General features: G+C 42.0%; 1 protein-coding gene across 5 annotated transcripts in view; it reads left to right on the plus strand.

The window, feature by feature from the left end:
- The window catches only part of SLC2A12 (solute carrier family 2 member 12), a 53,390-nt gene that overhangs the window by 15,752 nt on the left and 23,626 nt on the right, over positions 1 to 14,012 (plus strand). For all 5 annotated transcript variants that reach the window (XM_044248486.1, XM_044248468.1, XM_044248495.1 and 2 more), the window contains exon 2: positions 2,956 to 4,287. In XM_044248486.1, the coding sequence (XP_044104421.1) occupies positions 2,956 to 4,287 (1,332 nt within the window). The remainder of the gene's footprint in view (positions 1 to 2,955; positions 4,288 to 14,012) is intronic.

Raw genomic sequence — 14,012 nt, forward strand, 5'->3', positions numbered from 1 at the left:
TGGTGTGTGTGTCTATGTGTGTTTGTGTATAGTGAAATATGAGGATATTAAGACCACAATGGGGAAAATATGTGGAAATTTAGGACATGAATGAACCTGTAAGAGAGTGCTTTCAAGTCATTTTACAAGTAAAGATTAAAGCAGTGCATAATAAATGATAGATAATAGAGATATCACCAGAATGTTAAGTTTCTTGGGGGGCAACTACTAACTACATCTGGTTTCTTTCGTTGCTACAGATATGCCTCTCAGTACCTAGGAAAATGTCTGCTGTGTACTGGTACTAAATATTTGTTTTCTAATTCGCTAGATAAACCACTGATTTAATTTTCATTTAATGGTTTGTGTTCACTATGCTCATGAATTAAATCCTATATTATTGTGGATTCTCGCATTTTTATTTGTTCCTCCCTCTAAATAGTCGATCTTTTTTAGATTATTTTTTTGAAGTCACCTATGTCCCAGGATCCTGGAAATGTAAAATGCGTTGGATATTTCTTATGGGAGGAAATTCAGACCAACTTTACTTGACCTGCTCTTTTTCCTAACCCTCTACAATGGCAGGGTTAAATGGCCCTTGCTCAGCCTATGATAAAAATGTGTCTGCATACATGTCTAGTCCAGTCTATACACATCTCAGGTCTTTTCTTCTCCATCTCCCTTGCTGTTTTCTCCTCTTGTAAATGTTGGCATTCCCTAGGTCCCAGTCCTAGTCCTGCTTCTCCTGCTCCTGATCCTCTGTTTATTCTCCTTAAGTGATCTCATTCATTCCCATGATTTTAAATCCCAGATGCGTGCTGCTGAATCCCAAATACGTATCTCCAGCCTGGACTTTTAAACTCCAAATCTGTATATTAGTCTGAATTGACATTTTTAAAAAGATTTTATTTATTTATTTGACAGAGAGATAGAGAACACAAGCAGGGAGAGGGAGAGGGAGAAGCAGGCTCTCCACTGAGCAGAGAGCCTGATATGGGGCTCGATCCCAGGACTCTGGGATCATGACCTAAGCCGAAGGCAGCTGCTTGACTGACTAACCCACCCAGGCACCATGAATTGACATTTTTTTTTAAAGATTTTATTTATTTATTTATTTGACAGACAGAGATCACAAGTAGGCAGAGAGGCAGGCAGAGAGAGAGAGAGGAGGAGGAAGCAGGCTCTCTGCTCTGCAGAGCAGAGAGCCCGATGCGGGACTCGATCCCAGGACCCCGAGATCATGACCTGAGCTGCAGGCAGAGGCTTTAACCCACTGAACCACCCAGGTGCCCCTGAATTGACATTTTAAACTGAAGGTCTTATAGATAAAACAACTAAAACATTTCAGTAAATCTAAAACAGAGATCTTCTGATTTCTACTCCTTCTTTTACCCCCACTTAGAACCACTTGCTCAGTCTTCCTTTGGTCAGTATATTTCCCTGAACAATATATAGGCCCGTACATAGGGTATTGAATGTTGTAAAATCACCCAGCCAACAGCTCAAACCTTGGAGGCATCTTAGGTTCTGACCCACCTCTTTACATTCTAACTCCAATGCATGAACAAGTGTAGTCATTTTTACCTCCAAATTCCCTTGAATCTGTCTACTGTCTCCAGGTCTACTCTGAACATCCAAGTCTAAGCTACCATCATCTCTTGTTAACTTTAAGGCAACATACTACTCTTTGTTATCAGTCTTGCTCCTGGAAGAACCAGTCTGCAGCCAGCAGCAAGGAACTCTGAAGTCAATGCCCCCATACCGCTCAGTGTGCATCAACCCCTTTATACTTGGAAAACCATAAAAAGTTGTCACTGTGACTTGCAGAACCCTGTCTGAAGCATCCCCTCTGCACCTCTCCAAATGTAGTGGATCCTATTTACCTCTCCAAGCAGCTGTGCCCCACATATGATGTGCTGGCTGTCCAACAGTTCCAGAAACATGCTTTCCTGTGTTACACCTTGCAAACTATTGTTTCCTGTTGCCGCAATGCTCTTCTGTTGGTTAGTTTTTGTTTCGTTTTGTTTCTTTCTTGACAAGTTACAAATATATAACAGACATCCACATACCTCTTTCTGAAAATTAATGACTGTCTACCTTTTGTTATTTTTCCTCAGTTTTTAACATTAAATTATAAAACAATATGAAGTCCCTTTTGTTCTTCTTCCCCCTAAGTTCCATTCCCCTGCCTCCTTATTCAGAGCAAGTAATGGGTGCTATTAGTTCCCTCCCTTGCATCCATTTCTTTCTTCTTTCTGGTGCAACTTTAACTTTGTTAAGTCACACACGCATGCACACACAACCAATATCCTCATATGTTTAACAAGAGCCAACTGTGGCCGGATGTGGCCAAGGAGATATGAGGTCAGGTTTCCTGGAGGCTCTGCTTCATTTTTCCCCAGGTTATACCAGGGGACACCTGTAGCACTTCTTGAGGGTCCTACCCTCTCTACTCTGCCTCAGAGGTTTGCCTTTAGAGGACAGCCTGCAGCAGGGCCTGAGGAATTGGGCTGTCTGAATTTCTGATCCAACGCCAAAGCAGGAAATAAACAGTGTTCTTGTTTGCTCAGTCTTCATATCTGTCATCTGCTTATCTTGTGCAGTTCTCTACTAGTAACTAAAAACAGCATCAGCAACACGAACAGAAGGAAGTGACTTCCTAAATGTATCCCCTCTCCTCCCAAAAATGAAAGAAAAGGATTTTTCTTTTTACATCTGATCATTTTTGTTAATATATTATTTTATTATACCATGTTTTAATACATTCCTTATATATTTATTATTTTATTATTATATATTTATTATTTTGATATACTTTAATATATTTATCTTATTTTTATTATATATATTTATGTGTGTGTTTCTACTCAGTGCTCCGAGAAACTTCCTTATATAAGGTTAAGTCTCCATTCAGACATAAAGTGTTTAAAATAACAGTGCAGAACTGACCTCTCTGTCTCTCCTCTCTGCCTGTAGGTTGCGGCATGTTTACTCTCCTGTCATCTGCCACAGCTGCTGTCAGTGGCCTCCTGGTGGGTTATGAACTTGGGCTCATCTCTGGGGCCCTTCTTCAGATAAGAACCTTATTAAACCTAACCTGCCATGAGCAGGAGATGGTTGTGAGCTCCCTCCTCATCGGGGCCCTTCTGGCTTCCCTCACTGGAGGGGTCCTGATTGACAGGTCTGGAAGAAAGGCTGCCATCATCTTGTCATCCTGCCTCCTTGGCCTCGGAAGCCTAGTCTTGATCCTGAGTTTATCTTACACAGTTCTCATAGTAGGCCGCATTGCTATAGGGGTTTCCATTTCACTCTCTTCGATCGCCACGTGTGTTTACATCGCAGAGATTGCTCCACAACACAGAAGAGGTTTTCTCGTGTCCCTGAATGAGCTGATGATTGTCACTGGCATACTTTTCGCCTACATTTCAAACTACGTGTTTGCCAGTGTTACCCATGGATGGAAATACATGTTTGGCCTTGTTATTCCCTTGGGAGTTTTGCAGGCAATTGCAATGTATTTTCTTCCTCCAAGTCCCCGGTTTCTGGTGATGAAAGGACACGAGGAAGCTGCTAGCAAGGTTCTCAGAAAGTTGAGAGGCGTCTCGGATGCAACGGAGGAACTCACTATAATAAAATCTTCCCTGAAAGATGAGCATCAGTATAGATTTAGGGATCTGTTTCGATCAAAGGACAACATGAGGACCCGGATAATGATAGGCTTGACACTGGTATTTTTTGTGCAAGTCACTGGTCAGCCAAACATACTATTCTATGCATCAACTGTTTTGAAGTCTGTTGGTTTCCAAAGCAATGAGGCAGCCAGTCTCGCCTCCACAGGGGTTGGAATCGTCAAGGTCATCAGCACCATTCCTGCCACTGTCCTTGTAGACCACATTGGGAGCAAAACCTTCCTCTGTATCGGCTCCTCGGTGATGGTAGCTTCACTGGTGACCATGGGCATCGTGAATCTCAACATCCCCATAAACTTCACCAGTATCTGTAGAAGCCATAGCCCTATCAACAAGTCCCTGGATGAGTCTGTGTTTTATGGGCCAGGAAATCTGTCAGCCCGTGATGACTCTCTTAGAGAACTCTTTAAGGGGATGACTGCCCACACCAGAAACTCCCTAATGCCCACAAAAAATGATGTGGATAAGAGAGGGGTGACGACCTTTCCAAGTGCTGGACTGAGCCAAGCTGAATACCAGACAGTCACAGACCCTGCGGACGTCCCAGCTTTCTTGAAATGGCTTTCCTTAGCCAGCTTGCTTGTTTATGTTGCTGCTTTTTCAATTGGTCTAGGACCAAGTAAGTATTTTATTTTTTTATTCCTTCCTTCTTTGCCCTTATGAATGTTAACAGATTGCTTTTGACCATCAGAGCATCTTACGGCTATGGTACATTTTACATAAAACTACTAGAAGTAAGATGGGGATAATACTGGCCACCTGATGTTTCTACTAATGTGGAAAGTATGCTTGGCTCATACCTCCTTTGTGAAATGTGCAGGGCTGGTATTCAACACAAAGATTAGTTTTCCATTATCTGTCACATGAGGATAATTTAAGAGCAATTGATTGGAGTAAACCAGACCTCGAAAGATTCATATTGCCCAAGAGAATATATTGTTTTGTGGAAGCAGTTTACTGGGATAACATTTTCTTCTGTATCATTCCTGAGTTCTTTATAAATGGAAGAAAAAAATCCATCATTCAGATTTTCTTAAAGGCACAGTCCGGGAGGCATTCAGTAAAGAATGAGGAACAGGAAACAATGAGCTGGGAAGGAAGGTGGATTATTCCTTTAAGTACCATGTGTTTTATCACCAGAGTAACCTCCCTGAGCACTCTACTCATTAAGCAGGAGAATGGGCGTCAAGGTACTCCCATTCAATACAATATAAACAATTTACAGGGAGATAGCTACACTGTGGTCTTATTTTATACAGCGGTCTACTCCAATGACGAAGTTTAAACACTTCTCTTGCGCAAAGAGTTTGTTCTAGAGGGGCACGTGGGTGGCTCAGTGGGTTAAGCCGCTGCCTTCGGCTCAGGTCATGATCTCAGGGTCCTGGGATTGAGTCCCGCATCGGGCTCTCTGCTCAGCAGGGGGCCTGCTTCCCTCTCTCTCTCTCTCTCTGCCTGCCTCTCCACCTACTTGTGATTTCTCTCTGTCAAATAAATAAATAAAATCTTAAAAAAAAAAAAAGAGTTTGTTCTAGAGTTCTCTTGTTCTAGAGTTTTCTAGAACAGGTTGTTCAGTTCCTTGTCTCGCAGCCTCTTACCCAATCTAAAACTCTCTTTAGCGAAGGAAAGGAAAGTGCACCTCTTACACCTTTCCTTTATTCTCTCAGACTTCTCTCCCCTTCTCCCTTTCTTCCCTCCTCCCTCACACAAAGTCTTGTTGTTGTTTACGAGGATCAAGGACCAAACAAATGTGCTCAAATAAAAGGAAGTAGTGGAGCTTGGGAACATGAGAAGACATAGGTTATGCTGAAGGAGAAGGAATCTCACGGACAAATTTTGGTTTCTGGTGTTAGTGTTTCCAGAAAGAAGGTCACTTTCGGGCTTGCTCTGGTGATGGACGGTTAAGTCATTAACTCTTCATTCAGGTGATATGTATCAAGTGGCTAGTTTTTCCCAAGAACAAAGAACTATGCCAGATGTTGGGGAAATAGTAATGAACAGACAGACACTGTCCCTGTCTTCAAGGAGATTACACCTGACTTCCCTCAGCTATATTCCCTCTGTCTGCCGCTTTCTGGTCGGGGACTGGTGGGTTTGGCCTGCTTAATCTCAGTTAATGAATAACTGGATTTGCACAAGGCGGATCCAGCCTCTCCTGCAGCTCTGTTTCCTCACCATGCAGTGGGCTGTGAGATCAGCCTCTGGATATTGACTCTTTCAAATTCCAGAATGAGAGAAGGAATCTCATTGATTCTTCTCTTTGCTATGCAGAGTCATAATTGGTTGTTCAGGGACACCTCTAGGCCACATAGTCCGAACTATGCATGACCAGAGCTGGCCCTTCCTCTGGTATTAAGAATAGACGGGTCTGCTTACGAGACCTGTACATGGTGTACATGGACAGATAGAGTAAATACTACAATACCATCAGCTTCTCATCTCTCTGACTTGTTTCTGAACCCTGGCCCACCTTGTTAGGACTTAACAAAGATAAGTATTATTAATGAACAGTTTCCTAGAAACAGGTTTCTACTATATTTCAGGATTTAGTTATCTTGGGTGTGTACCTGGGAGACATTTGTCTTAATCAATTTGGGTTGCTATAACAAATCACCAAAGACCATGGCTTAGACAACAAAGATTTATTTCTCACAGTCTAGAGGCTGGCAAGTCCAAAATCAAGGTGCTGGCAGATTTGGTTGTTGGTGAGGGCCCCCCTCCTGGTTTGTAGCTGGCCATCACTTTCTTGGTGTGTCCTCACATGGCAGAGGGATGGAGAGAGAGAGAGACCTAGCTAGCTTTATTATGTCTCTTCTCATAAGGGCATTAACCCCATCATAGAGCTCTACTTGATGACCTAATGACCTTCTATAGGCCTTACCTCCAAATATCACATGGGGAATCAGGACAACAACATATGAGTTGGAGAGAGGACACAAACATGTAGTCCAGACAAATACTTATGTCGTTACTCTGGTACATGAAGCTAATGAACTTTGAAAAAGCATCTTATACTTTTATTTTTAGAAACTCTTTAAAGTCTACCAGAAGGGCAAGAAAGAAGTGTTAATTTGTACCAAGGAACAACTTAACCTTCTTTGTGAACTTTACTGTTTTAATAAGTACAGTCAGTTTTGCTCATATGATAAACATCAGGTGATATTGTCCTCACTGATTTCCTTTGCCAGCATCTTTTTTTCTATAGATTTATTATAAAACAAAATATTTTTACATCAATTTTCTTGATATGATTTTTTGAAATATCAAGAATCAACTAAGAATCTAAGGAAAGCTTAGCAAAAAGAAAAGGATGCTTTCTTTGTTTTAAGTCAGAGACGTTGATCTTAAACTTCAGAACCCACCCATTCATGGTCAGAGTTTTCCCCAGCTCATACTACCCTTCTCCCTTTAGTTTTTGGGTGACTTTGAAAAAATGCAGCAAATTCTCAGCACTAATGTATCATTTGATGCATGATTTTATTAGAACAAGAATTCCCCTTTTCAGGAAACTTAGTTTGATTTTGGAAAAAAATATTGGGGGCTGTTTGTTATGTGCCTTTTAGGATCCTTTAAATAGTATTCTATGCTAATTTTTTAAAATGTGATTTGGGCTTTAGATTTGACTAATATTTATTGACACTTCTTACATCAGATACATAAGAGGAAGGCTTTTCATGCTTTGGAGCATTTCATTTTACTTTCACCACAAGCCTGTGAAGAAAGAGTATTCACCAAATTTTATAAATGGTGGCACTCTATCTCAGAGAGGCTGAATAACTTTCTCAAATAATTGAAAATATCTCCTGTCTTCTGAAATTCAGTGGTAATGCCTCGTCGAGGACACGAATAGACAGTCCAGTGTTGGTCTTGTTAGTAAATGTTAATTCCTTTTAGTTCCCTCTGCCATGAAAATTCATTAGAAGTAAGAATGAATGGAAATAGTGAATCCCTGTCCACTGTGCTTTGGGCCACTCTGCATTTTATGCAAGAAAGAGAGATAGTCTCTCTTTTCTGAAAATCTGCTCTGTAAGCGAGCATGTCTGTTTATGAGGCTGAGCTATATTGGATAAGAGAGGGAGGATAATGGTAAGTTTTGATGTGTCTTCACTTGAATAACTGAACTTGATTCAGATAATGTTTTATGTGTATTTGGGTAGAATTCAAGCTCAGCCATAACAGAGACCAAAGTAACAGTGGGTGAACTAAGGTAGGAGTTTGTTTATCTCTCATTTAGCACCTGGGTAGTTCTGGGGGCTGTGGAGGCTTCCAGGGTCAAGTGCCAGAAGCCTATAGATGGTGTTCCCAAATCTCCCTGTAGCCAGTGCTTTCCTGTTGGTTCTCTATCATGATGACTACTTAGAAATACTAAGATGCATTTTAAAATTTCATCACCCTTTTCTGATGGCTAATGGGCCCTTGGGAATAAGCGAAAGGCAAGACGTACAGTCAGTGAAAGGGGGGCTGGGTGTAGAAGGGCCTGGATAATAAGGCACTGTGAGCAATTCCATCAGGGAAGCAGAACCACTGTGAGGGATGGGGGCAAGGAATTTCCTACTAGGGTTGCGCCTCACACTGGGGAAGATGAGAAGGGAAGACAAAGGGGACGGTGAGAGGAAAAGGAGAAGGTTGTTTCTCAGGGTCACAAAGGGAAACTGGTGAAGAAGCCTGTGGAAGCCTGTTGCCTCTGCCTCAGGCTGTGGCCTGAGGTCTCTGCAGGTCAGCAGGGTACAGGGAAGAAAAGCTGGACTCAAAGCCAGGACAAACTGGAATCTGTGAGAAGCAACTGGAGCCCATACCTGTCTCTCACCGCATCAACTCTGAGGACACTGGTCACCTTCAGAAAAACAAGTGTCCTTCTCCACAGAATCCTGACTGTGTGCCTGGTCTAGTAGTAGGAAAGGCTAGAGGAGGGGACCCATTCACTGGCGCTTCCCCAGACCAGCGAGGAGAGGCAGCATGTCACAGCAATGTGATAAACTGCCGTGATGTCTAGGACCCAGCACAAGGCTGATGTGTCACTTTGGCCTTCCAAGTTTCTTGTAAATATATTTTCCCACCAGCCCTCACCAAAAACTACACAGAGGAGGGAACTCTGGGAAATGTAGTTCCAGCTCTGCTAAATGGACACAGTGTAGAACCGCCCAAGTAAGAAACTCTGGACTCAGAAAGAATAGCTGTAAATATGGAAAAAAAATATTCCAGAAGGTCAACGGCCCTGAATTCTCTCTTCAAATGCTGTGATAGGTATTTATTTCTTTTAATTAAAACATTAATTGTTAAAATGGATGACTAGCTTCCATTCCATCTCTTTCTGAAAAGAGATGAGGTCATTAAATTAATGTCTCTTGGCTTTTGTTTCTCTAGCTATAAAACCAAAAAACACTCATTTGCTAATGCACTGTAAAAGCCTCCACATTTATTTTCTCAGGGGAGTTCATGATCTCCCTTGAGCTGATGACTCTCACTTATCTCTCCACTTCTATCGTGTCATATGGCTTCTAGTTCCTTTTCTCCTAATGAATACTGGATTTTTCTACTTTTATGCTTTACTATCAGCCCAAGGTGAGAAGCCCAAATGTTGAATTATTTTCTTCCTTATGCCAGGGGAATGTCCCTTGCTGTCCTTCAGTCTGGTGTCCTGGGCCTTTTCTCAATCCAGTCAATGACCAAATGTTCTTGCATTTCCCCTCACAAATAGCTCCTGTGTGTATCTTTTCCTTTCCATTTCTGCCAACCTAGTCTACCCCATATAAGCTCATGCCTAGATTCCTGGAAGACCCTTCCTGTAGTTCTCTAAACACTGCAGGTCCTTCCCATGTTCACCATGCTGCCATGGGGGAGCACCTTTGTTACCATGTTCCTCATGTCAGCACGGCTCTCGAATCTTCCATAGCCTCCTACTTTCTACCAAATCAGAGAAGTCAAATACCTTTCAAGATGAAACTAAGATGAGAAATGATCTAGCCCAACATATTCCTTTTGTAGAAAAGAAAGAAGTCCAAGAAAAAGAGGTGACACGGATTTAGGACTAGAACCCCAGGCATCTGGAGCCCCATTCCATCCTCTTTCTACAACTATCTGACCCATCTCTGAGGGAAAGATGGTGTGATTTTCAAGGCCCACCATCATCTTACTCAGCTCTGTCTGCATGCCTGCACATCTCTGGGGACACCATTTACCTTGTAGTCATTGGCTTTGTGCTCTGGGGCTACCATTCGTACAGAAGTACATGTCAGCGCCTCATGCCAGGAACTGCAAAGTGAGGGACGCTACCTGCCCATGTGCAGTGCTCTCTGTGCTTCTTTATCTCCACTGCTCCACACCCCAGTCAAGGTCAAGGGACACAGGCCCTGGTGGCCCTTCTCATTCCCTTCTACTCTACCCAAATCCTTCCTATCTTTAAGATTTAGTAGAAGTCTTGGGGCGCCTGGGTGGCTCAGTGGGTTGAGGCCTCTGCCTTCAGCTCAGGTCATGATCCCAGGGTTTAGGGTCCTGGGATCGAGCCCCGCATCAGGCTCTCTCCTCAGCAGGGAACCTGCTTCCTCCTCTCTCTGCCTGCTTCTCTCCCTACTTGTGATCTCTGTCTGTCAAATAAATAAATAAAATCTTAAAAAAAAAAAAAAGATTTAGTAGAAGTCTTAATCTCCTTTATGAATTCACCCTGTTTCTTAGAGATCTTTATTTGTATGAACTAGGAAGTATTTCTAGTGTAACGTAGTTCAAGTCTGGGAGACCAAGAGCCTGAATTTAGAATCAGAAAAGTTGGGTACAATTCCAGCCTTCCTGCCTACCGGCTGTGTGATCTTTAAGTTAGCTATCGTCTCTGAAGCTGTTTCACATCTATGAATTGTGCATAATAATGCTTGTTCCATCTCATGGGGTGTAGTGAGTGTCCTATGAGCTGAAGCACGGGTGTGTTGGGGTTGCTGTTGCATATGGTGGGAGTAGAAGTCACAACAGGTGTGATAACACGGCTTAGTCCTTCACGATGAAATATATTTCTTCTGTATGTTTGTTGTGGCTTATTAAACAAATATAGTTATTAGAATAAGCTCTTTAATAGAAGAAATGACATCTCATATGTTCTTCCTTCTCTGCCTCTAAGTGAGCATTGCCTAAGTCTGTTTGGAAACCACGAAGGAATACATTACTCTTTCTAAGAGGGAGGTTGGGGAAGAAGGGGTTTAAAAACAAGATACGAAAATAAGAAAGATCTCGAAGTGTGTTTTTACGTGAGTCAAGCTGTCCAGGGCAGGCCGAGTGCCACATCAGCTGGAAATGAGAAGTTTCTGCACACACTACTGTCCCTGCCAGTCACTGTCATGAGGCTTTGGCAGAAAAATCCATCACTTGGCCATAGTTCCAAAAATCTCTTTCTAGTTTTGCTCCAAAGATAAAATGTTGGGAAGTCAGGAGTGCTCAGAAATAGGGCTTTTCTTCATTAAGTTGTGAGGAGTTCTTTGGGAATTTCAGACTCAGAGTATCTAAATGTAGCTCTGGGTTTGTCTTGGATACCTCTGCTTTTTCCTGCTGTATGGACAGTTCTTTTTTGCAAATGAGATGGAGAATCTCATGGTTGAAGGAAGCTTGGGTATGGGAAAAAGAAATGACCCTTCATCTCATGGTTTCTCCAACTTATAACTGCAGTTCCAAGGACTGAGCTGGGTTACATGTAAGTAACAAGGTATGGGTTCAATTTTTTAGAAAAGGGAAAGCATAGACTTTGAAGCAGAGCACCTCCCAGAGTCGAATCTCAGCAATGCCACTTGCCAGCTGTGCAACCTTAGGGAAGTTAGTTAACTTCTCTGTGCCTTATCTTGCATCACTTATAAATGTGGTTACAATTCATGGTTATCTTATAGTATTGTGAGGAGTAAGTCAGCTCATAACAAAGTCCTTAAAGACTGGCCCTAAAAAGTGCCATATAAGCACTTGTTGAGTAAAATAAACAGGACTAAAGAGTTGTGTATTTACATGGGAGATGGGGAGGCATGAGTCGGAAACAGAATCCCAAATCTTCCCCTCTAAAGAGAACAAGCAATTATTTCGCACCCATAGTTTGGGGCTGTTGATTCTTCTAGAGTTTTTAGAAGGGATCTGGTAATTGTCCTTGTTTTTCTTGCCAAGAGTCAGTCGTTTATGTCCGTACTTATGCAGTTTTTCTATTGTAAAAGAAAACACATTTTGGGAATTCCAATCCAGTCACCAAAATTGTATTCTCGAGTATTGGTATAAACTGCACAAACTAGAGTTTAAAGAAGGTTTTTATTAGAAGCAAGGTTTTCATACCAGATCTTGGGTGCATTATAAAACTTATAAACCTGAAGTGATTATTGCCCAGGTATTTCATTTACAGCGTTTATTGCTTGTAACAGATGCAAATCCTTTGCATAAATAGTAGTATAAAGGGAGAAGTACTTGCTTTTCTAAAGTAAAATTGAAAGCAAGACTAAGACCATTTTTATTAAACCTTCTTAAATACAGGTTGGCTTAGAACAACATTCCTTCATCATATTAGATCACAACATAGTTTCTACAGCCAAAAAAAGTGTTTCTACTTTTAGGTTAAAGCCTATGTCCTACATCATTTTACTTTCTGGTCCTCTGGTTCCCTAACTGTAAAATAATAAGGTTGCTTTAGAATCTAAATCCAGGAGGAGCCATGAATTTGACTGGTACCAAGTAATCTCACATTATTTTATTTTATGCATTTAAAATGTTATTCAAAGGAATCCATAGTCTTCGCCAGCTTGCCGAAGGGTTCATGACCTAAGGAAGTTAAGAGCCTCTGCCCTCCATTTGTCAGTCACTAATACAAAAACTCCTCCATCAAGGGAAATCAAGACATAGACGCCATTGTTTTTATTAGAGACCTTCCTTTATTTGACTTTCCATACTTCCTTTTTCACTTTAAAATATGTTCAAAATCTTAACCTTACCCTCCACTGTGTTTCTGGGGGGCTCCTGATCATCAGTTAGCTCCTTTTACTAGCTAAATATTTGTCCATGATGGTTCAAACTTCAGGGTAGAACCAAAAATTCCTGACATTGTGGGTACATGGAGCTACACGAAGATTTCTCTTCTACTCATGCTTCAAAAGTAAGACACAGAGGAGCCCAAACCCAAGGCATGCAATTATTTTCTCATGAGTTCATCTGAGGTGATATTTGTGGAGAAACCCAGCCCTCCTTAAGTTAATCACTGTGACATAGAAAAAGTGTGTGGTTATTCTTTTCACAATAATTAGGGCTTTTCAAAATCCAAACATTCTTATGTTCATAAATTAATTAACCAACCTCCTCTTCCATCTCATGACTGGAATCTCTTCATGAAAGCAGATGGAAGGAATTTGTCCAACGTCACATGTCAAGTTCAGTAATGAGACCATGACGATTATCTTTTAACTACCTTTGTATTCACTCATTCAAGCAGAACCTCACCCTGGAGGCTGAGAGACAGGTACCACCAAATCACCTCCCTGAGTTCTTCTACCAAACAGACAGGAGTTCCAGCAAGAAAGCAATGTGGGGGGGGACCAACAGGAGAGGGAGGAAGTGGTGGGGATTTGTTCATTCACTCGTGTATGCAGCGTGTGTGTATTGCTGGCCCCAGTGCTCAGTGTAGCGATTCAGGGACAGGTGAGCGGGGTCCACAACTTGCCCTCATGGAGCCAGTGGTGAGAACAGGCAAGAAGCAAGAACATGAATACCTGTACAATACAGTGTCAGGAGGGGCGAAGTGTTCAAATCTAGGTGGAGGTAAGAGTGGTAAAGAAACAATGGAAGGATAAATGAAGGGGCACCTGTGGAGGAAGTCAAATGGTCACAGGCCTTTCTAGGGTGGTGACATTGGGCCATGGCTTGTATAGAGAAAGCAAAGTGAAGATCTGGGAGCAGGGAGTTTTAAGCAAGGGTGATGGCAGGTCAGGTGGCATTGAGGGGACATGAGCTTGAAAGTTTAGAGGCACAGTAAGAAAGCCCCTGTTGAGGCTGTGACACAGAATGCTTGAATTCTGATCAGGCTTTGGCATCTGGCTGCCTGGCCTTGAGTCCCAGCTCCAGTGTGTAGAACTTTGGGCAAGTGAATGCCTCTTTCGAGTTTTCAGTTTCCTTACTAGAAAATGGGGAAATCCTGTCCGCTTCACAGAATAATTGTGGGGACAAGTGAGGCAATCTGTATAAAACATTCCTAGTTCATTGCCTCGTGTGTGGTATGGACTCTGTTCAGTTAGTTATTAGTGCTAATAAATGTCAAACTTGAGTCTACACATGACATGAATAGTTCTGATAATGCCAACCCTGACCTCAGCAAGCATTTTGCTTAAGCCGTGTCTGGACACGTGGGAA

This window comes from Neovison vison, chromosome 1, assembly GCF_020171115.1.
Source record: "Neovison vison isolate M4711 chromosome 1, ASM_NN_V1, whole genome shotgun sequence".
NCBI lineage: Eukaryota > Metazoa > Chordata > Mammalia > Carnivora > Mustelidae > Neogale > Neogale vison.